This window comes from Camelus dromedarius, chromosome 2 (assembly GCF_036321535.1).
Source record: "Camelus dromedarius isolate mCamDro1 chromosome 2, mCamDro1.pat, whole genome shotgun sequence".
Taxonomy (NCBI): Eukaryota; Metazoa; Chordata; class Mammalia; order Artiodactyla; family Camelidae; genus Camelus; species Camelus dromedarius.
In genome coordinates, this window is record NC_087437.1 from 27,937,098 (window position 1) to 27,961,748 (window position 24,651).

The 24,651-nt window shown below is 33.7% G+C and overlaps 1 protein-coding gene across 1 annotated transcript; it reads left to right on the top strand.

Moving 5' to 3' along the window:
- Positions 1 to 4,554: 4,554 nt before the first annotated feature.
- Positions 4,555 to 24,098, top strand: AADACL2 (arylacetamide deacetylase like 2). Its single transcript, XM_010986711.3, has 5 exons — positions 4,555 to 4,775; positions 16,441 to 16,663; positions 19,747 to 19,816; positions 21,795 to 21,966; positions 23,496 to 24,098. The coding sequence occupies exons 1-5, from the start codon at positions 4,638 to 4,640 to the stop codon at positions 24,096 to 24,098; spliced, it is 1,206 nt and encodes a 401-aa protein (XP_010985013.1). The 5' UTR covers positions 4,555 to 4,637.
- The last annotated feature ends 553 nt before the right edge of the window (positions 24,099 to 24,651 follow it).

Consider the following 24,651-nt stretch of genomic DNA (forward strand, 5'->3'; position numbering starts at 1 on the left):
TCAGAATATAGATTCAGTCTGATTGGAGTGTAGGTCACACATCAGAGCCGTCTGGACCCCAGCCAGCAGGGCTAGGGGTTCTATATTACTTTATTTGACAAAATACAGTTACAGCCTGGGTGGTGGTGGTTGTGGTATGAATTTTAGGGCACTCTGTTTATATACAATGTGTGGACAAAGTGTGCTGGTGTAGTATCCAGGAAAGTTTTCAAAATGAGTCACAGGTGGATGGATGTCTGAAATAAAGTGTACCAAAGCCAGGATACACAAAAAAATAGTTTAAAAGATATCTAAGAAGACTTACATTATCCACTACTATCCACATATTGCACTGCACTGTACAGCTCACTTATATCTCATATTAAATTTATTCTCTTCAGTCATGGATTATTCAAAATGGTAGTTGGTGTGGCCAACTAGTGTGTCCACCAATTATACTTGCCTCATGTTATTTCTGCATTGTGGAGTCCTTTTTTAAATTGAGTACAGGCTGGCCTATGTTACAACAGAATACAATTGAAGTGACAGTGCATAACTTATGAGGCTAGGTCACAAAATTTTAAAAATACCATAGGTTACTTGAGGGACCAAGACCATGCGCAGGGCCAAGTAGAGCAGTACTGCAAAGTGGATCAAATTCTTCAGAGGTCCCCCAACTCATTTTCTGTACTTTCTCCCCTGCTTACTTCTAAGGGTCTGAATTTCCTCAGTGACCACCATTTTCTTTGTTACGGATACTTTTGGTGTCATATCTAAGAATTCTCTGCCAAATACGAATTTATAAAGATCTACTTCTGTTTTCTACTAAGAGTTGTACAGTTAGGGCTTTTACATTTAGGTCTTTGATCCATTTGGGGTAACTTTTTGTATATTGTGTGAGTTAAAGAATCAAATTTATTCTTTTGCAGGTGGCTATCCAGTTGTCCCAGCACCATATGTTGAAAAGATTATTTTCCCCACCATTGAATGGTCTTGGCATCCTTCCCCAAAATCAGTTAACTATAGACATGTAGGTTTATTTCCAGACACTCAATTCTATTCTGTTGATTTATATGAGTATCCATATGCCTGTACTACACCAACTTGATTACTGTTACTTTGTAGTAAGCCTTGAATTTGGGAAATTTGAGTCCTTCAATTGTGTTTGTCTTTTTCAAGATTCTTGGTTATTCTGGGTTTCTTGTAGTTTCATATGAATTTGAAAATTAGCTTGCCACTTTCAACAAAGAAGTAAATTGGTATTCTAATAGGAATTTCATTGAATCTGCAGATCAATTTGAGGAATAGTGCCATCTTAACAATATTAAGTCTTTCAATTCATAAATACACAATGTCTTTCCATTTATTTAGGACTTCTTTAATTTCCCTTAACAATGTTTTGTAGTTTTCAGAGCACAAGTTTTGCAATTACTTTTATTCCTAAATATTTTATTATATCTGATGCCATTGTAGATGGAATTGTTTTCTTAATTTCAGTTTGGACTGTTCATTGGAATAGTGTAAAATAGATTTGACTTTATATAATGATCTTGTTTCTATAATATTGTTTAAATTGTTTATTAGATCTAAAGGTTTTTATTAGAATCCTTAGGGTTTCCTGTAAACAAGAGTGTGTTATCTATGGGCAGAGATGATAATTTTATTTCTTCCTTTCCGAAGTATATGCCTTTTTTCTTCTTTTGCCCAATTATCCTGGCTAGAAGTTGTAACAATATTGTAACGTATAGAACATTTGTATACAGTTATGAATACTGTTTTAACGTCTTATTCTGCTAATTCTGACATTTGTGCCAGTCTGAACAGACTGTCTGTTGCTTGGTATGTAATATCATCCATCCTCTTCCTGTTGTTTCCTTCAATAATATAATGTGCCCCCCACTCCAATGGTTTCTTTTAACATTTGTATTAGTTTCTATTGCTGTATAATAAGTTACCACAAGCTTAATGGCATAAGACAATGCAAACATTATTTCAAAATTCTGCGGGTCAGTAGTCTTGCATGGTATGGACGGGTTCAGCCCTTAAGGGTTTTGTACTGCCTAAGTCAAGATGTTGGTGAGAGCTATTAGCTTCTCTGAGCTCAGAGTCTTCTTCCAAGCTCTTTTAGGTTATGCTAGAATTTAGTTCTTTATGGTTGTAGGATTTAGGTGCCCATTTTTTGGCAGGCTGTTGCCTGGGAGCCACTCAACTTTCAGGGTCTGCCCACATTCCTTGACATTTGGACCTCAGGATTTTCAAGCTGGCATTTGAACTTTTGAGGTCAGCTGCTTGAAACCTTAATTACATCTATAAAATTCCTTCATAGCAATACTTGGATTAGTATTTGATTAAATAACGAGGCTATGGTGTTTGTCCACAGTGACTGAAAATCTTGGGTGGTCATCTTAGAATTCCAATTACAAGATTTTTTGTCTTTATCTTTGATTTTCAGCAGTTATAACTATGATGTGCCAATGTGTGGTTTCCTTTGTATTTACACTATTTTCAGTTCACTGAGCTGTTTGAATTGTGGGCTCATGTTTTTCATCAATTTTAGAAATTTCTCATCAAATGTCTCTTCCAATACACTTCTTCCCCATTTTTTCTTTCCTGTCCTTTTGGGAATGTTATCAAACATACATTAGACCATTTGATATTGTACACATGCATAATTTCTATTGGTATATCTTCAAGTTCATGTCTTCTAAGTCCACTCAATGAATCCTTAATTTCTGACATTATATCTTTTAATAGTAGAAGGACAGTTTATATTCTTAGAATTTACTTTTCTATGATGAATTCAACATTTTTATACATTTCCCCATCTTTTCTAATTTCTTTAACATATTCAAAATAGTTATTTGAACATCTTTTTACTGTTGTTGTTAATTCCAATATCTGAGTTATCTATGTATGGGTATGCTTTATTGCATTGTGTTTGTGTATGTATATGTATACTAGACATCATGGTTAGAAGCATCTTTGAAACTGAAGTAATTTTTATTTTTTACAAGGAAAGGAAACACCCTTACCTATATTTTGTAGCAAGTGTGAGGACTGATTATTTCAAACCAATTAGGGATTGATCTGAGTTGTGGCTATGTAGCATTATTAATTAGTTTTAATTCACATCTGATTTCTACAATTTTGAGATTAAGCTCTGTCCTATGTGCTTGGCAGACAATTCCCTCCAGCAGAAATTTGGTATATAAGCACTGGAAATATTGGGAAAGATTTGTCTGCTTTCAACCTGGTTACCAGCCTCCCTCACCAGCACACCCATTAGGAGAAAAATAATCAACCAAGGAAAAATATTTCTGCATTTGAAGCTCTTCCAGATCTCAATCAAGTGTATAAACTCATGTCTTCATCAAGAGTCCTTTTGTTAACATAAGAACTTAGATTTCAAAATGCAGAAGGTAGGAAGAATTTGTCATTTTTTCTATTTTCTGACAGTATATTCCCTCCTTGAGAAATTAAGAGAAAAAGAGCTAGCCATCTAGATGGGGAGAAGGGCAGGGCCGGTGAGATTCCACGTAAGGCAGACAAGATGGGGAAGAAAGAACATGCAAAACTAGACTGATATTTCAAAAATGTTGATTTTCCCATTATGCTTTTCCATTTGTTGGACTGTTCATATTTAGCTTATTTTCAACCTTCTTATCCTCTCACCCACATAGTTCTTATTCATGTCCTTGATTCCTGTCAGTCTGGCGCTTACATAATAAAACAAGGTTGTAGTAAGAAATTATGGCATAGGGATAATATATCAATTACAGTAATGGTAATAACTTCTGTTGCAAAATGAATAGAGAAACAGGAGAGGCCCCAAATAAACTATTCTATGACAAAATTTCCAAAAATGGTCTTAAGGAAAATGGAAATTAGAAAGATAGCTAGAAAAAGCTCCATGAAGGAAAGAACAAATGCCAGGTTTTGCTCAATTTTGTTACTATCTTGCCCAAAACTGAGTTCAGCATATGTAAGGCATGCAATAAATATTTGCTTAATGAATACATAGTTTTTGCACTACTCAACTATATAGATTGAATATTTGCACATTTAACATAAGTAAACACTTTATAAATATTTCTGGGCTGGATGAATTAACTCTGGAAAACTTGGACAAGAATACCAGGTTCCTTTCTCCTTATCTGAAGTTCAGATGATGACAGTGGATTTTAATTTTGTTAATAATCTATGCTAAAGGCATTAGGCTTGAGGCTGATTAACTATTACCTGACAGGGTTTTGTTTTTTTTTTTTTTTTAGCCTCTTCACACTAATATTTGCAAAATACTGATGTGAGAAACAGACTCCATGGTTTGTCTCGTGCTCTGCTTAGACTCCTAATAAAATTTATTGTGCTGAGATAATGACAAGTGTCACAGGGTGAAAGAACTTCTACCAGCATTTTAAATCATCTGCTATTCTGTCAGCATATCTGATGAGATATATGCTGAATTGTATTTCAGATAGAGTGTGTAGTTGTTGAACTAGTTGCTACAGTCACTGTTAATCTTGGAACTGAAAGGTCAGTATTGCTAAAATGGCCCTATTATTTGAGTTTGTCATCTACCTTTGTCCTACTACTTAGCATTTCAATATATATTGGGTGCCATTAAATCATCACTATACAGAGGTTGTAAAAAGAATATCATGGGGTACAAAACTCTGTGCTTTGGACTGACTTGTATTCTCTTTGCTTATTTTATTTATGTACCAATACCAGAAAATGTTGATGAACCGTGGAAAGTAAGGATCGTGGATGCTGTTGTAAAAACAACTTCACTTACGGTAATTTTTTTTTCCAGGGAATTGGGATGCCTTGTTACAAGTACATGTAAACTTTCTTTCAATTAGCATTTTGAAAGATTTTTTTATTTTCTTTTAGGGTAAATCAGACAAATATTTTTAACTGTTTAAATTAATAAATCATCATGAAACCTATTTGAATCTGCATAAAGTAGGGGGAAATAAAATTTTTGCTGATAAGATAAATACAAATTATGTTGTGACAAGAATAAAAGGAATGGTATTGTTTAAGTGGAAAATTTGGAGGATTTTTAAATAACTTATATTTGACATTCTGAGAAAACCTAGTCTCATACATTCTCTTAAAACTTACAAATGTATATTGATTATATTTTTATATTTTGATGTATATTTAGCACCTATATTTTAAAAATAGTAAACTATTTTTATTGTATTGTTATTACAGTTAAAATTAAGTAGATGCTTGTTTGTGCCACTACAGCAAGCACTTTTGATGTTCATGTTCTCATTTAACCTTTTTTTCATTCTTATATTTTATTGAAGAGTAGTCGATTTACAGTGTTAGTTTCAGGTGTACAGCAAAGGGATTCTGTTATACATATACATATGTATTTTTTCTTTTCAGATTCTTTTCCAATATATGTTATTATAAGAAATTGAATATTGTTCCCTCTGCTATACAGTAAATCCTTTTTGTTTATCTAGTTTATATATAGTAACATATATCTGTTAATCCCAAACTCCTAATCTATCTCTCCCCTGCCCCACTTTCCCCTCTGGTAACCAGTTTGTTTTCTGTATCTGAGAGACTATTTCAGGTTTGTAAATAAAATTTGTATTTTTTTCTAGATTCCACATATAATTGAGATCATATATATATATCTTTCTCTGTCTGACTCATTTCGCTTAATGTGATAATCTCTAGGTCTATCCATATTGCTGCAAATGGCATTATTTCATTCTTTTTTTGGCTGAGTAATATTCCATTTTGTATGTGTGTGTGTGTGTGTGTGTGTGTGTGTATGTGTATACACATACACACATCTTCTTTATCCAGTCATTTGTGAATGGACATTTAGGTTGCTTCCATGTTTTGGCTATTGTAAATAGTGCTGCTATGAACATTGGGGTGCATGTGTCTTTTTGAATTACAGTTTTCTCTGGGTGTATACCCAGGAGTAAGATTGCTGGATCATATGATAAGTCTATTTTTAGTTTTTTAAGGAACCTCCATAGTGTTCTCCATAGTGGCTGCCCCAATTTACATTCCTATCAACAGTGTAGTAGGGTTTCTTTTTCTCCACACTCTCTCCAGCATTTATTATTTATAGACTTTTTAATGATGGTCATCCTGGCTGGTAAGAGGTGATAACCTCATTGTAGTTTATTTGCATTGCTCTAATAATTAGCAAAATCGAGCATCTTTTTAATGTGCCTGTTGGCCATCTGGATGTCTTTTTTGAAGAAATGTCTATTTAGGTCTTCTGCTCACTTTTTGGTTGCTTGCTTGCTTGTTTGTTTGTTTGTTTGTTTGTTTGTTTGTTTGATATTAAGCTGTATAAGCTGTTTGTATACTTTGGAAATTAGTCCCTTGTCAGTCACATCATTCACAAATATTTTGTCACGTTCTGTCTTTTTGTTTTGTTGATGGTATTCTTAGCTGTGCAAACTCTTTTAAGATTAATTAGGTCCTATTTGTTTATTTTTGCTTTAGTTTCTATTACTTGAGGAGTTGGTTCAAAAAAAATATTGCTGCAATTTATGTCAAAGTGTGTTCTGCCTATGTTTTCCTCTAGGAGTTTTATAGTATCCAGCCTTACATTTAGGTTGTCCTTTTTGTTGGCATGTAGTTGTTCATAGTAGCCTCTTATGATCCCTTGTATTTCTGTGGTGTCAATTGTAACTTCTCCTTTTTCACTTCTGATTTTATTAATTTGGGCCCTCTCCCTTTTTTCTTGATGAGTCTGGCTAAAGGTTTATCAACTTTGTTTATTTTTTCAAAGAACCAGCTTTTAGTTTCATTGATCTTTTTAAAATTATTTTTTAGTCTCTATTTCATTTATTTTTGCCCTAATCTGATTTCTTCTACGAACTTTGAGTTTTGTTTGTTCTTTCTCTAATTGCTTTAGTATAGGGTTAGGGTGCTTGTTCGAGATTGTTTCCTGAGGTAAGCTTGTATTGTTGTAAACTTCCCTGTTAGAGCTGCTTTTGCAGTGTCCCAGAGGTTTTGGATCATTGTGTTTTCTTTTTCATTTATCTCTAAGTATTTTTTGGTTTCCTTTTTGATTTCTTTGGTGATCCATTGATTGTTTAGTGGCACATTGTTTAGCCTCTACATGTTTGTGGTTTTTGCAGTTTTTTCTTGTAGTTGATTTCTAATCTCATAACATTGTGGTCAGAAAAGACACTTGATATGATTTCAATTTTCTTAAATTTACTGAGACTTGCTTTGTGGGCCAGCATGTGGTCTATCCAGGAGAATGTTCCATGTGCCTTTGAGAAGAGTATGTATTCTGCTGCTTTTTGATAGAATGTTCTATAAATATCAATTAAAACCATCTGTTCCAATGGCTCATTTAAGGCCTTTATTGCCTTACTGATTTTCTCTGTGGATGATCTGTCCATTGATGTAAGCGAAGTGTTAAGATCCCCCACTATTATTGTGTTATTGTCAATTTCTCCTTTTATGTCTGTTAATAGTTGCCTTATACATTGAGCTGCTGCTATACTGGGTGCATATATATTTACAGTTGTTACATCTTCTTGGATTGATCCCTTGAGCATCATGTAATGTCCTTCTTTGTCTCTTCATCCCCTCACTTTCAGTCTATATGTGTCCCTAGCTCTGAAGTGGGTCCCATGGAGACAGCAAATATATGGGTCTTGTTTTTGTATCACCAGTTTATGTCTTTTGGTTGGAGCATTTAATTCATTTACATTTAAGGTAATTATCAATACATTTAGCAGTCACCTGTAGTTTTGTTGTGATTATGAGAGGAGAAGAGTTTGTGGTCCTACTACTAAACCATCTTGACTGGAAATTCCTCAGTACCTACACAGTTTTAATGCCTTTCTCTTTCTTGATGATTTTCAAACTTTTGGGTCTCAGGAACTCTTTATACTCTTTAAATTATTGAGACCTCAAAGAGCTTTTCTATGTGGACTATATTTATTAATATTTACTGCATTAGATACTGACCTCATTAGAAAATAATTCACTTAATGATGATGATAAACCTATTAAAAGTTAACATAAATAAGATCGTGGCAGTTTTCCATTTTTGCAAATCTCTTTTATGTCTCACTTTATGAAAGATAGCTGGATTCTCTTATCTGCTTTTGCATTTAATCTGTTGCAATATCATTTGTCCTGTAGCCTCTGGAAAACTCCAGTGCATACTCATGAGGGAATTAGAGTGAAAAAAGGAGGCAGGAAGTGTCACAGTATTATGCATACTCCCTGACTATGTCTCAGAGACTCACAAGAATTCCAAGATCATACTTAGAAAACCACTGCTTCTGTCTTCAATCCTAAATCACTGAATTTTAGAATTTTTTTCTGTGACAATGCCAGAATTTGAACAAAGATCTACCTCACTGAAAATATCATGCTCTCCTGTCAGAACCTGCTGCTATCTGGAGGCCTTATGGATGATATGGACAGTAGAAAGTTTTAGGGAGAATACATCAACAGGCAATAAATGATCAGAGAATAGAGGGCAATGCACAGTGTATGGTAAGTGGCTGCCTAGTGTGCTACCCAGAAGAGATGACAGATCTGTCAAACTAGACATCCAGGTTATCTCCTGCCCAAAGTCCAATGTTTGCCAAATCACTGCTTGCCCCTAGTTTTTCCTTTTATTGTCAGTGCTTTACATTTTCATTCACTGGACTGTAGATGAGCAAAAAAAAAGCAAGTGCAGCCCTACAGAGGAACTGCTGTGTTATTTCATTCTTCTGAAGGTAATTATCCAGTTTTCCCAGCACCATTTGTTTATTTATTTGTTTGTTTATTTGTTTATAGTATATACCTAGGATAAACTCTTCCACAGGTGCACAAGGAACCACATATTGGCATGTTCATTGTGGCTTCTTTTTTAATTATTATTGTATAATTTAATTATTTAATTTTGTTTTATTTGGGGGGGTAATTAGGTTTATTTATTTTTAGAGGACATACTGGGGATTGAACCTAGGACTTCATGCATGCTAAACATGCACTCTACCATTTGAGCTATACCCTCTCCTACTCCAGCACAATTTATTGAAGGGACTATTCTTTCCCATTGCATCTCTTGGCTCGCTTATCAAATGCATGTTGAACATTTATGAGTGGGATTATTTCTGAGCCCTTGGTTTGGTTCCATTGGTCTATGCCTCTATATTTTGCCGGTATCATACTGATTTGTTACTATATCTTTGTAATAAAGTTTGAACCTGGGAATTGTGATGCCTACAGATTTTTTTCTTTGTTCTTTAGATTGATTTGGCTATTAGGGGTGTTTGTGGTTTCACACAAATTTTAGGATGTTTCTTCTCCTTTTCTGTGCAAAAACCACTGGACTTTTGATAGGGGTTGCACTGAATCTATAGATGATTTGGATAGGATGGCATTTTAACAACATTAATTCTTCTAATCCATGACCGTGAGAACTCTTTCCATTTATTTGTATCTTCTTCAGTTTCTTTCATGAATGGCTTGTAGTTTTATAGATCTTTCACCTACTTGGTTTTATTTATTCCTAAGCATTTAATTCATTTTGATGCCATAGTAAATATCCTTGAAATTCAGAGTAACAAATGCTTATTTTTCACTCTGCTTCATCAATGTTAGTACATTCTGAAAAAATGCAACTGTAGAACTCAACTTCTACTTTATCAAATGCAAAATAGAATTAAAATGCTGCACTTTACCTATTTGCTTATATATGGATTATATATATGCAAATTATGCTAATAATCGATCAGTTTCTACGTGTTCAAGTGATAATCATTTTGTTACTGTCATGAGGGATTTTTTTAAACTTTTTTTTTACTGAGTTACAGTCATTTTACAATGAGTGACTTTTTAAATGTATGTCATGAAAGTAAACACAGTTTTTGATAAAATGGTGTGGAGAAATTCATGTTACTGACAGCATAAACTAGAAGAAATAGCATGCACTTTAAAAGCCAGTCAGATCTTACAGAAACTACTTAACCCTTCTGTGGCTCAGTTTCTTCAACTGAAAAGTGAGAAGTCTATAAACACATTGCAGCATTACTATGAGAATAGGAGGGCAAGTGTTCCAGAGTGGCACATAGTCTAAGACAGCAGCTGGTTTTCATTCAATAGAGTGTTAGTCAGCAACTACTCCGTGATAGGAGCTATGAGAGATGAGGGGCTAAAATTCTACAAAAGTTAATTTTAAAATGATTTATTTACTAAATTGAAATGATCTTCACTATGATTATCTTCAACCAGCAAAGAAAATATTGAAGAACATTTTCTATATATACTAATAATGAAAAAAGGTAAAGCTTATTGAACACTTATAATGCACCCTGCCTACTTTAATTTCCTTTAAAGTATTTTTTAACATTTACAACTGCACTTTGAAGACATCACTATTATTACCCTCATTTTATAGATGAGAAAAATGAGGCACAGGGAATAAGTAAACCAAAGACACACAGTTAATAATTTGTAGAATTGGGAATCAAACCTAGATAGTCTAGATTCAGACTTCAATGTTTTTATCATTGTACCAAATTTTAAATTTAACTTTAACTTTGCATACAGTAAACTTCATTCTTATGGTTATACAGTTCTATGAAGTTTAACATAGGTATAGATTCACGTAACCATCACTATAATCAAGATACGGAAACATAACCCCTCAAAATCACCTTTTGCCACACTTTTTGGTAGACACTTCCCCATCCTAAACTCCTGATAACCATAATAAATCTGCTAACTAATTCATTTATAGGCTTTGTGTAAATAAAAATTCAATTTCTTTTGGATAAATACCTAGAACTAGATGTGTTGGGTCATATTATAAGCATATATTTAACTTTCTAGAAAACTGCCGAATTGTTTTCCAAAGAAGCTATATCATTTTGCATCATACCAGCAATATATGAAAGTTTTAGTTGTTCTGTGTCCTTACCAACACAGTATTTTCAGTTTTTCTTTAAAAAACATTCTAATAAGTGTGTAGAACTATCTCATTGTGGTATACATTTGCATTTCCTTAATGACTACAAATGTTGAGTATCTTTTCACCTACTTACTTGCTCCTCCATGTTTTTTTTTCTGGTGGTAATACGTGTGCTGAGATCTTTTCTCCTTTTGAAAAAATTGGTTCTTTGTTCCCTGTTTTGCTGTTGTTGACTATTCAGAGTTCTTCCTATTCAGAATACAAGTCATTTAGCAGATACTTGATTTGCAAATATAGTGTGTGGCTTCTCTTTTCCTTGTCTTAAGTTACACAGCAAAAACTTTTACATTTAGCTGAAATCCAATTTATCTTTTTTTTTAAATAAAACTTTTAGATTATGTTTTGATACTGTATCTAAGAACTTTTAACCTAACCTAAGATCACAAAGATTTTCTCCTATGTTGTCTTCTGGAAAGTTTTACATTTTACATTTTACATTTAGACATTGGATCCATTTAAATTAATTTCTGTATAAGGTGTGAGGAACTGGTCAAAGTACATTTTCTTCCACAAGTATGTCCAACTGTTCCCTCACCATTTATTGAAACACTTACTTTTCTTCATTGAATTGCTTTATATATATGTCAAAAATAAATTGGTCATGTTTTTATTGGTTTATTTCTGAACTGACTCTGTTCTCTACCCTTGATCTGTGAGTCCAGCATTTCACCAATACTACACTGTATTGACTACTATAGCTTCTTAGTAAGTCTTGAAACCAGACTTGTATGCGTCTTCCAATCTTGTTCTTCATGATCAGAATTGCTTTGGCTATTATAAGTAATCTACCATTCCATATAAAAGTTTAAATGCTGTGACTATAATAAGACTTAGCAGTGACTAAAAATTATGATGAGATTTTTGCCTGATATTAGATTGACTATAAACCAATTTCAAAAGAAATGACATTTTAACAAAATTAAGTCTTCTGATCAGTTTACATATATTTCTCAATTTAATTAAGTCTTTGATTTCTTCCATCAGTGTTTTATAGTATTCAGCACACAAATACTGAATATATTTTGTTATATTTATAACTAAGTATTTCAATTTTTGGTGCTGTTTTAATTGGTACTCTTAAAATTTTGGTTTCATTTGTTCATTGCTATACTTGAAATAATTTTTTAAAAAATATATTGACTCTATATCCTTTATTCTGGGGCAGAGCTTACTTATTTGTTTCATGAGGGTTTTTCTGTAAATGCCATAACGTTTTCTACTTAGATAATCATGTTGGAAACAAAGACTGTTACTCTTTTCTTTCCAATCTGTGTGACTTTCTCTTCCCCTGATTTATTATATTAACTGGGACTTCCAGAATTATGTTGAATAGAGAGCAGACATTCATGCCTTTTCCTGCTTTTAGGAGAAAGCATTCAGTCTTTCACCATTAAAAATGACATTTTAATCTTTTTGTAGCTGCCTTTTATCAGATTAATAAAGTTTCTTTTTATTCTCAGTTTGCAGATAATTTTTATCATGGAAAAGCATCGAGTTAAGCCAAATTCTTTTTCTGGATCTATTAAGATGAACACATAATTTTTCTTTCTCAGTATCATGAATTACATTGATTTTCAAATATTTTACTAATCTTGCATCCTGTGGACAACACTCAATTGACAATAATGCATTACCTTTTTGTATCATTGAATTTGATTTAGTATTTTGTTAAGGATTTTTGCTTCTATATTGGTCGACAGCTTTCTTTTCTTGTAATATTTTTCCTATTTTGGTAACAGGATAATCTCAGCACAATAAAATGAATTGTGAAGTATTCTCTTGTGTTTTATTTTCTGGTAACTATTTCATAAAATTGGTATAATTTTTTCTTAATGTTTAGTATAATTTGCTAGTGTAACAAATTGGGCTTCAAGTTTTCTTTTTTTTGAAATTTTTCAATTGCAAATTCAATTTTTTAAGTAGATATAGACAATTCATCTATTTTTGAGTAATTTGTGGAAGATTGTGTCCTTTAAGAAATTTGTAGATTTCATCTAAATGATAGAATTTATGGACATACAATTTTTTTTTAGTATTCCTCTGTTATCTTTTTAATGTTTATAGAGTCTACAGTAATATCCCTTCCTTCAATCTTTATATTGGTAATTTGGATCTTCTCTTTTTTCTTGGTCAGTATGTATACTTTTTGTAAAGAATGGACTTTTGTGTCAATTTTTCCTCTATTTTTATCTTGTTTTAATTTTACTGAGTTCTGATCTGATTATTATTTCTTCTGTTATGCTTTCTTAGCATTTTCTTTTTTTGCTCTTCTCTTTTAGTTTAAGATGGAAGCTTTAAATATTGATTTGAGACCTTTCTTAATTTCTAATATGATAATTTTATAAATTTCCCTCTAAGCAGTTATTTAGGTACATACCACAAATTTGGATATTTGCATTTTTATTTTTATTCAGGTCAAAATATCCTCAAATTTCTCCAGAGAATTTGTCTGTGACACATCAGTTAGAATTTTTTATACTGAAAACCATAAAACACTGATGAAAGAAATTGAAAGCAAAAATAAATGGAAAGATACCCTGTGTTAATGGATTGGAAAAAAACAATATTTTCAAATTGCCCATATTATTTAAAGCAATATATTGACTCGATGCAATCACTATCAAAATTCCAATGAAATTTTTCATGGAAATAGAACAAACATTTCTAAAATTCATAAGGAACCACAAAAGATCCTGAATAGCCAAAGGAATCTTGAAAAAGAATAGAGCTGCAGGCATCACACACCCTGGTTTCAAATTATATTACAAAGCTATCAGAAGCAAAACAGTATGGTATTGGCATAAAAACAGACAGATAGACCAATGGAACAAAATAGAAAGCCTAAAAATAATCCCAAGCATATATGGTATACCAATTTTTACATGAGTGCCAAATACACAGTGGGAAAAGGACAGTCCCTTCAATAAATGGTATTGGGAAAACTGGATAGTTGTATATGAAAGAATGAAACTAGACCCCTATATTATACTGTACACAAAAGTCAACTCAAAGTAGATCAGAGATTTATTATATTTATGTAAGACCTGAAACCAGAAAAACTCCTAGAAGAAAACATAAGGTAAAATTTCCTTGACATTGGCCTTGGTGATGACTTTTTGGAAATGCCACAAAAAGCACAAGCAACAAAAGCAAAAATAGACAATTGGGACTATATCAAACTAAAAAGCTTTGGCTCAGCAAAAGAAACAAGAAAATAAAAATGAAAAGGCAGTCTACGGGATGGGAAACAATATTTGCAAACCATTTATCTACTAAGGGGTTAATATCCACAATATATAACGAATTCACACAACTCAGTAGCAAAGAAACAAACAACTCAATTTAAAAATGGGCAAATGGGCAAGGGGCCTAAATAGATGTTTTTCTGAAGACATATAGATGCCAACAAGTATATGAAAAGATGCTACATTATTTGTAAAATAAGACATTTTGAATGACAGTTCTTTTTGATAATGTTTTAACCTATTGGCAGCAATATCCTAGATAAAACATAAGAGCACTTTTCTTTTGAAATGATAATCTTTTATTACTCAGTAATGTGCAAAATGGCTCTCCTCTGTCTACAACTGAGCCTCTGTCTAAGTCTCAGTCTTTTCCCAGACCTAACTGTAACATGTGGAGTTGTTTTTTGCTTTGTTTTGTTTTAGTAGTAGGTAAACAAAAGAAAGGTATGTGACTATGGCTAATTTAAAGAAATGCTAATAATCACTATGATAATAATAATAATCAAATGAGAAATTTTTGTAAGATGTTGGAAGCTCATAGATTTGGGAGAAAATCGAAATTCTAATCTTCAGTGAAGTCAGCAGCACCAGAGGAGTCAGAATCCAAGAATAAATCTCTGCAGAATACCACTGTGGTGATAATTCATCGCTAACTGTTCCCATTCTTTTTGTCTCTGTTTAAGAATCAATTTCCAGGGAGAGTACACTAAGTCTACCTTAAATTTACTTATATCTTGACTAATGAGTGATTGTTCCCTTGATCAACTTGCCAATCAAAGATTTCAACTAATGAGAGGTGATATTTCCCTAAAGTAAACTAGGAAACTGTTACCGAAAGAAGAGTTTTCATGTCTGCTTAGCTTCTAAAGGCAACAGATATCTACAGCCCAGAATTTTATATTCTCTCTCTGATTGAGCTTATTTTCAAGGTTCAAAGATAAGTGTATTTTAGGGGTTGGATGTGGCTATGTGCTTTACAAATTTTGCATACAAATGCTTTATATATGTGTGTTTTAAGTTGATATTTCTATAAAGATACATAATTTTTTCCTATGTATGTGTGTTTTTAGTTGAAGTTTTTTTTTAATGGAAGTACTGGGGATTGGACCCAGGACCACATGTATGCTAAGCATGCACCCTACCACTGAGCTATTTCCCTGCCCCCTTTAGTTAAAATCTTAATGGTACCTTAAAGCTACTTAACAGTGTTTATGTGTCAAAATGGCTGCTTTGAGGCTGTACCATGTCAATCAGCATGTCACTTATCATTCATTCATTATTCCCTATGTAACTGTCATTTTTTAAGTTTAAAGCCCAGCTCTTCCTATCACAGAACCTTTTCTGATTGTGCTAGCTCTTAATAACCTTGCTTTCCTTCTATTTCTTATATGTTGTTTTAAAAAACATAATTTAGTAATTAATTATATGTAGAGGAGCATATGTAGTACCTGCAACATTAGCCAAGAAAAATGGGTTTACATCTTCCCAACTGCTCGCTGTCTAACTTTGGTCAGTAACTTCTACTTTCCAGGTCTCTGTATACTCATCATTAAAGCATATGGGTTATATTGTAAAATTTTAAAATTTTGTAAAACCTTGTAAAATTTTAGCAACCTCAGATGGCTATAATAATAAATTTTTTAGAATGTTCCTTTCCCTCACAAGATTTCAAGATTCCTTTACTGTGAACCATTCAGTGAAATGTTACAAAGATTTTAGAAAACTTACCAAAAATACTGAAGAGAGCTTTATTTCAATGGCACAAAATTTTAAAATAATGGGTTTTTTCCCCAAGTGTTTTTAACAAAAAAGGAACATATTTGTAGTTCAAAAAATGGGAAAAGCTTTATTAGTAATGTGATAACTATATGCTTTCTGAAATTTTAAATAAATTGAATGACCAATAAAACAAAATGAAATAGAGAATATGCATATAAAGAAGTATAGAACCTTATTAGATACTTTTTCACATAAAAGTTTACAATTAAGAAATAAGAAGACCAATGTAAAATAAGCTGCCAGGAAATTGATGCCATTTAAATAAGATTTTTCTTATTTTAAAACACTGAATACTTGAGGTTTATTTAGAAGCAGGAATAATATCTATGTTAGGATGTACAGAAAGACATCTAGATTGTCATTATATTATTTATTCTTTTTGGTTGCATATTTATATGCATTTGATGTTACTAAAAATTGAAATGTTTAATTTTTAATTTTTTTGTTTTGTTTGGACAGGCTATGTTATTCGAAAATATAGGTCTTATGGGATATGAAAAATTGTTTTCCACATTAGTAAAACTGGACTACACACAGCCAATTTCAGATGAAAACGTTACAGTGATGGATACAACCTTTACTGATATTCCAGTACGTCTGTACTTGCCAAAGAGGAAGTCAGAAAGACAGAGGCCAGCTGTAATTTTTATCCATGGTGGTGCCTTTGTTTTGGGAAGCTGTAGTAAGTGCATTTTATATAAGCAAATGTTCATGTGTATATGTGTTTGTGTGTATTGCATATTATATGTATTTATGTTAAAATATAGTATATATAATTGGTAGAATGTTGGTATTTATGTTTCTTAAGTATGTGTATGTATCTTAGCAGAGAGATAGATTATTTATTTGAGATAAATATGTATGATTCATACATAAATATTTATTTAAATAAATCATAAAAATATTAGGTGAGATTTTTGATTTTTAAAAAGTCTTATTATCAAATAAAGTTACATTGACAGTGTAAATAAAATGGGAGGTTCAAGTAGTAAACTTAAAAGTTAAGTTTAAAATTACCAAATGACCTGAATTTAGGTTCAGAAAAACAGAAGTGAATAAGATGATTTAAATGTTGAATTAGAAGTGATATTATTTGCAGCTTCTAAGTTCCATATACATGTTCATATTGCAGACAGTGAGGCATCAATACTTACCATGTTGAGGCTTAGAATCCAATGCATAAGTTCGAACTTAAAATGAAAAAATAAAATAGAACTATCAGCTCCTCCCTTAAAGTCTGTTCCCGTGTTATTTTGGAGATCATTCTAAGAAATGCAATGGTGTAGCTAAGATACTTACACACTTACATACATTCACACACACACATTCAAACATACACACACACTCACATACACATATACACAATTGACTTTAGACTTCATATTATTGACTCACCACAAAGCACCGAGTACAAGGGATATTATAGGTACTCAGATGATGTAAGAAGCAAATGAGGACTCCTTTCCTCAAAGAACCTATAGCTCAAATCATTATATCCAGAATTTTGACTCCATGATCTGTTAACGTTTCAAAACAACCACAAATGCCACTATAGTCAGCTGAGTGGTCGCCTTTCATTTTGATAGGTAAGCACATTCTTAGGATGGGTGTTATTATCACAATTTTAAGGATAAAAAGGTAGATGCAGAATGGTTCAGTAACTTGTTCAAAGTCCTATATTAGTAAGTGGTGGAACGAGTAGCCAAACCTAAGCCTGTCAACAAGATCCACAGGCTTAACCCTCACACCACTGGAGAGCAGTCCTATCCTACTCTCAAGGTGGCTGGAAGACGCTGTTCCTTGTTTGTGTGTAGTTTCTCTCCTTCACGTCAATGACACTTTCAAACCTTCAGAGCTCTTTCAAGTCTCTCAGCTCATCCTTCCTCAGCTACCAAGGATGTCTGTCCATAATTCAGCACCACTTCACTCCTCCCCCACACAGCCCGGCCGCCACCCCTCGCCTGCCTCGTGCGTCCTTAAAAATCCTTAACACTATTTTAATCCTTAATTTTACTTCTTTCTAATATGTCCTAGAAAAATGCATTTTTGTCTTATGGCAGAGTTCAATCTCTGCTTTGCCTGCGACCGTATTTACTCCTATGGTTTGGTTCTGTCATTATTTCTCATTCATTCATCTATCTACAAATGTGCCCTCTCTATTGACACCTAAACATGTTACAACTTTTTCAGCCTTGATCTTCCTTGTTCCAAATCACTCTCTCTAGGTAGTCCTCTTTCTCAGGCTCATTTTTATACACAGTGAAATCTTTTCCCATTTTGAATAATTCTTTAAACTCTGTAACTGGAAAATGACCACTTCCCTCTGCTTCACTGAAACTCTCTGTTCCCTTGATTTCTTTGAAACAAATTTCTTTCAACTTTCTTTTGCCTCTCCCTCTCACCTTCCTGTGTTTTTCCCTCTTTACAGCAAAACAATACAAACACAGAAAAACAGGTCTGTCTTTACACTTTATAAGTGTTCATGTTTCACAGTTTTCCTTTCTTTAGTTTTTGACTCTGCATGCTCTTTTATTTAGTCCCTTATACTTTTCAACCTTACCCATCCCCCACAACACTCTGCTGCTGACTTCCAAAGCTGTATTTCCAGCTATAGCAATAGTCCTAAATTACAGATCAATATATACAAATGCAGCATATGCCAGTACATCTGGAGGAACCACAGATAATTCAAGTTTAACATGACCAAATACAACTTATCCCATCTACCTTCCAACAGTTTGAGAAAAAAAGAAACCCAAATAAACAATAACAACTTCAACAAAACAAGGAAAGCAAATGCTCCTCATGTGTGTTCTATCAGTAAATACAGTAAATGTCTCTCAGCATCTGCATTTAATTACCAGTTCTGTCTACCTTTCTAAACATTTTTTTCTTTCTGTCCACATTTAACAAAATTATTTGCCATTAGATTTCCTTCTGCTTACTAAAAATTGGCACGTGCCATCTGCCTCTACAAGGATTGGATCACGCTGGCACTTGCCATCTAACTCTACTTGGATTAAATCACCAGCAGCTGCGGCGCCTGATCTCCAGCACTCCCTGAAAGGAGTACAGAGTGGAGGTCAGGAAGGAGGTGTTCTGTGCTATGGGAAAACTGGCTGAACAGGACTTCAGATGGCTAGATATTTTTAGAAGATTTAATGACCCCAATTCTTGCGTCTCCTCATATCTAGAAAAGCACTAAAATCATTAATGGTGACGTCTGCTCCTCATGACTAGCAGCAAGCCTCTGCCTAAACGTGTGCTTGACTGCACGTCCCCCTCTTCACTGAAATCATGTATAATACAGAGTTTTCCTCCTGCCTCTTTGAAACAGTTTCTCAGAGCTTTCTGGGATGCTGTCTCCTTGGCTGTAGTCCTCATTTTGCCCCAAATAAAACTTAGCCCACAACTCTCAACACTGTGTGATTTTTATTTCAGTCGACACTTCTATGGCTTTTTCTTTGCTTGTTCACCACCATTTCCTTGTCTATGTCAGCCTTTTTCTGCCCTTTTGTTGTATGCAAATCTGGTCATATGACATAACTAAATTCTTTGGTAACCTCTGCCACCTGTTTACAAAGAAATCCCTAGTGTAGTACCTAAGTACTGACACCTGTATTCCTATTTTCCTACGTGGTTCCACTTTATACCCTATTCGTCTCTCAATTCTTATTTCAGGTGTATTACATTTCACACCTGTAAGTGGTTTTCCATTGCTCTTTATTCATAAGGTACACTTTGATATTAACTTTTTCATTTCAGGGCAGTCACCATTGGACCTCCTGAACAGATTGACGGCAAACAAACTTGATGCTGTTGTTGTGGGAGTGGAGTAAGAGAATGACCTTTTGTATTTTTCGTATTATGATTCTTGCCCTTGTAACACAGAAGTCTGATTTCCAAAGAAGGTGCCCAAGCCTCCCAGAGGACTGGGATTCTAGAGTTTGGGATTTTTGACATTAGCATCTTTTATTCGTATCATATTATTCACTCCTCCTCAAAGGGGCCTAGCTTCTCTTTAACCTCAGTCATTATAGAGACCTCTGAGAGGCATCACAGAACATCTTTGGAAACATAGCTGTGGTAATTCTAGGAGAGCCTAGGTGCTCAGTTACCTGTTACACATTTGGGATGTTGAGTTTTGTTTGAGCTGGTAATAAAAGATTAATTTGATAGATACTTTTAAAAAAAATTGAACTATAGTCAATTTATAATATTGTGTTAGTTTCAGGGGTACAGCAAAGTGGTTCAGTTATACATAGATATATACATTCCTTTTCAGATTCTTTCTCATTGTAGGTTATTACATGCTATGAATATATAGCTGTTCTTAATTGGAGGAACATCAGCTGCAAATGTTGGGACCATCTAAGAATTTTAAGTCATTCTCAAAATGAAAGAACTTACTTGCTCATGATTTCTGCCCAAATTTCCATCAGTATACCAGAATGGCTAACAAATGGCCAGTACTTTCTGACCTATTCAGGGGTTCTCTGTACTTCATCCGCAGGATGAAGATTTTTTTCCCACTTCTCCTATCAGTTATGTAGTACAGAAACGTACTCAGAGACTCCTAGCCCAAAGCTGAAGCAAGAACATTAGTGGAATTTCCTGGTGAGAACCTAAGAGGAGTAAACAGAACACACAGGTGGAACTAAGTGCTGTCCTCCCCGTTGTTTCTACCGTAGAGCAACCAGAAGACTGTGTGTTTTCAGAGATATTTCTAATTCATAATAATTAGGATGTTCTCCCTTTCCCTCTATAATATTTTTAACCTAACATACCACTTTGTTATTTTAAATATACTTTTTAAATGGTGATATGTGCTGTACCTAGTTTAAGAATTCCATCAGTTACTTATAGTATTTGTTGTTTTTTTCTACTCTGAAGAACATTTAAAGTAACAGTTACATTTTGATATAGTATTTTGTTTAGTTATACTATATTTCAGATATTTTAGATACAGATTATAATATGACAGAATTGCAAGGGCCATCTGGCCAGCATTTAATGGTTAGTTTTGACCTTATTAATTCACCAATTCTTATGGATAGTGAGATTACTAGTATAGGTAGAAATAAAAAATAAGACAACCCAATAGTGTGCTCCCACATTAGAAGAAAAAATATAGAGGTATATACATATTATACACATCAATGGATGCTGTAATAATTTGCTTTACAAATGACTTTACAGCTGTTAAGCAATATCACTTACTATACTTAAAATATTTGTTTCAAAGCTTCTCTTTTGAATTGTTTTCAGGTCGTATGTAAACTCATCTTTATGTATTCATTCAGGTTATGATATAAAACAGGACATGCTATCTTATGGAATTTTTACCTAAATAAATTTCTAATATAAGAAACCTACAAGTCATTTGCTCTCAGATTTGCTGCTTTTAAAATTTCTTGTGCACTCCCAACAATAGTTGTGAAAATATCTGTCACTGACTACATTGAGAACCTGATAAATGCTACAGTGCATCTCCCCAACTGATTGCACTTTTGCTGACAAATTTACATACAGTTTTACGAAGATGAAGACATAATCCTTATCTTTTGCATCTCCCCATAGAACCCAGTATTTAAAAAACTTTACACCAGAATCTATTTTTTATTTTAAAAAGATATGTTAGTAGTAAGTCCAGGTATGATTGGTGAAATTAAAGATTCAAAGTAAGGCCAATTTTGTTCTCTGGACCTGCTGGTTAAATTGAGAGATAGTTGGATATATGCAACTGAAGTTTAATCATATGTGCTTTGTTGCTTTCTTTCTCTCTCTCTCTTTCTTTTTTTTTTTCCCTGAAGCTACAGACTAGCTCCTCAATATCAGTTTCCTACTCCCTATGAAGATGTCATTTCTGTGGTCAAATTCTTTCTAGAGGATAAAACTCTTGCAGAATATGGAGTGGATCCCACCCGAATCTGTATTTCAGGTGATAGTTCTGGGGGTACACTGGCAGCAGGAGTGGTTCAACAGGTATGTTTTATGTATTATATGTGTTTATAACACATACACACATGCTGTAATTCTAACAGAAAAGAATAATTTTATTTGTTAGAATATTTTTATTGGCCTTATATTTCAAACTGTTCAATGGCAAAAACAAACCAAAAACAAACCTCTTCTGTCCTTTTACATAATTTTATCTTTAGACAGAAGTGGTTTTAGAGGCATGGGGAGAAACAAAATATCATGTTAAATAAGGCTCTTATTTTGCCACCAATTTTGAGAAAAATAGAAGAGTGTCTAGGAGCTACTATTTAACATGACAAGGGATTTGTCGTTCTCCTTGGGTAAAGCATAAAGTCTGCCAAGTACTTGGGATTACTGGAGTTCATGTTTTCAATCAAGGAGAGTGTCAGCAGATACCGTTCGGGCCATATGTCATGCTTACATGGGGGAATCACTATTGTAATAAAAAAGAAAAATGGCCTACATTAAAACCCTTGTTGTGTGCAGTTAAATAATAACTGCCCAATTAATTATTATATTTGAAAAATGAACTCAGTCCAATAGAAAATTCTTACCCCCCAAACCATTTTTTATGGAGCAAATGTATCATAAGCAGAGGGATACATACCTTTACAACTAGCAGGATCTGCTAACTCATCTTGTGGGATCACTTCTGCTGCTAGCCTGAGAAGGTACTGGTTGATTCTCTCTGCCTCTTTTTGTTTATGTGGTGACTGCTGTTTCTTCCACCCAGTCTGTGAGGTGATCCAGTTGGTTTAGCCTGTCTGAGGGCACTGGGGAGTAATCAAGGAGTGGCAGCAGGTATATTGACTTGTCCAGATGTCACTGTTGCAGATGTTGGTCTGCGGCTCAGGGAATTGCTCCTCAGGGATTTAATCAAAGGTTTTCTCCTGTAGAGTGGAAGTGTAAAAGAAGACGAAAGGGAAATGTATGGCGGCTCTTTTCACCCCGTACCTTAGATCTTAGGATGCCTCTTATCTCTAGTAAGAAAGAGAAGCTCCAGCTACAACGCTCCATGTCTTTTCTTGCCCTTCGCATTTTCATAAACTGCTATTACTGTTATATTTCCCATCATATTACACTATTTTCTCCAGAAGGTGAGTTGTATATTAGGAATACTTCCTTTAACTTGGCTCAGTTCCTGTTGAGTCTAGTTAATATGTGAGTTTGGGCATTGGTATTTTACTATTATACTCATTCTTTCTCCTTACTAACATTACTTTAGTTCAAAAATGATTTAATACAGAGAGCTTGTCATCTTCCCTAGGAATCTGGTAACTGTATTTTTATTTGGTGGTCATATGTGAATAAACATGTGTGTGTAGGTATGTGTGAATCATTACTGATGAAAAGTAGGATGACACATTTCAATGCCCTTAAAGTACAAATACTGTCAAAATAAACATTAGGTACTATATCATTTTTATAATTATTTACATCATAACTGCTGATATGATTATTGGAGTAAAGCCTCCCCCTCTTGCAGTTTGGAAGCCTTTGACTCATTCATACTTTATTATACATTTTTTCAGATACAAAATGATCCAGAATTCAAAAATAAATTTAAGGCACAAGCTTTAATTTACCCTGGTTTACAGCTAGTTGATATCTCTATGCCATCTCACCAAGAATATGAGCATGGACCAGTTCTATCAAGGAACATGGCAATTGAACTCGGATGCCTCTATTTGACCAACGATAAAGCACTGACCCAGGCAATGAGAAAAAACCAACACATGCCTCATGGATCAGGACATCTGTTCAAGTTGGTTAACTGGAGTACCTTCCTTCCTGAGAAATACAGAAAGCAGCATGTATATACTGAACCAGTTTTGGGGAGACTTAACACTTCGTTTTCAATACTTTTGGATAATAGGTTATCACCTTTGGCAACCAATGATTCCCAGTTACAAAATTTGCCATTAACTTATGTTGTCACCTGTCAACATGATATCCTAAGAGATGATGGACTTATATATGTCTCACGACTTCGAAATGCCGGAGTTAAAGTTTCTCATGACCATATGGAGGATGGAGTCCATGGAGCTTTATCATTCATGACATTACCAGTTTATTTACGACTAGGTATTAGAATAAAAGATAAGTATATTAATTGGCTAGAAGAAAATCTATAAATCATACATGCAGCTAGCTAGTCACTTAGTATTGTAGTCCAAAGGTTATTTTGAAATTTGTGAGTTTAAGGGACAGAATAGTGATTTTAGTTTTGGATAAACCTAAGTTTAAATCAGAGCAAAGGTTACTGTGCATCTTTGAACAAATTAATTTCCCTAATCTTAGATCTTGCTTAAATGAAGAACTTTCACTGTATTAATCCCACTAAATTTCACTTATTCTGTTTGATAAATTTTAAATATTCACCAATAATAGTAAAGTATAAAGGGAAGCATGATTATAAGCAAAATAGGCACTATCCTTTTCAGGCAGTGACAGGAATGGTAATGCTGAGCAAAAATTTTAAGACAGGAAAATTGCAATGGCATTTAGATGGGGCCAGGGAACCCAACTTATAGTCAAGCCTTTTTTTTCTTTTTTTCAATTTGTGGTCCAAAAATTAATTTTATCCACTCTATGTAAGTTATCACATTTTTCCTCATTCACTTAATATACAAAGTCTTCTTTCAGACGTATTGGTAGACTTCTTTGCCTGTAGAAGGAAAGACTAAC

Excerpts from the sequence above, each read along its gene's own strand:
- AADACL2 (XM_010986711.3), top strand. The coding sequence starts at position 4,638 with ATGGGGTACAAAACTCTGTGCTTTGGACTGACTTGTATTCTCTTTGCT. Across the intron at positions 19,817-21,794 it reads GCTGTTGTTGTGGGAGTGGA|CTACAGACTAGCTCCTCAAT; the intron begins GTAAGAGAATGA and ends TTTTCCCTGAAG. Across the intron at positions 21,967-23,495 it reads CAGCAGGAGTGGTTCAACAG|ATACAAAATGATCCAGAATT; the intron begins GTATGTTTTATG and ends ACATTTTTTCAG.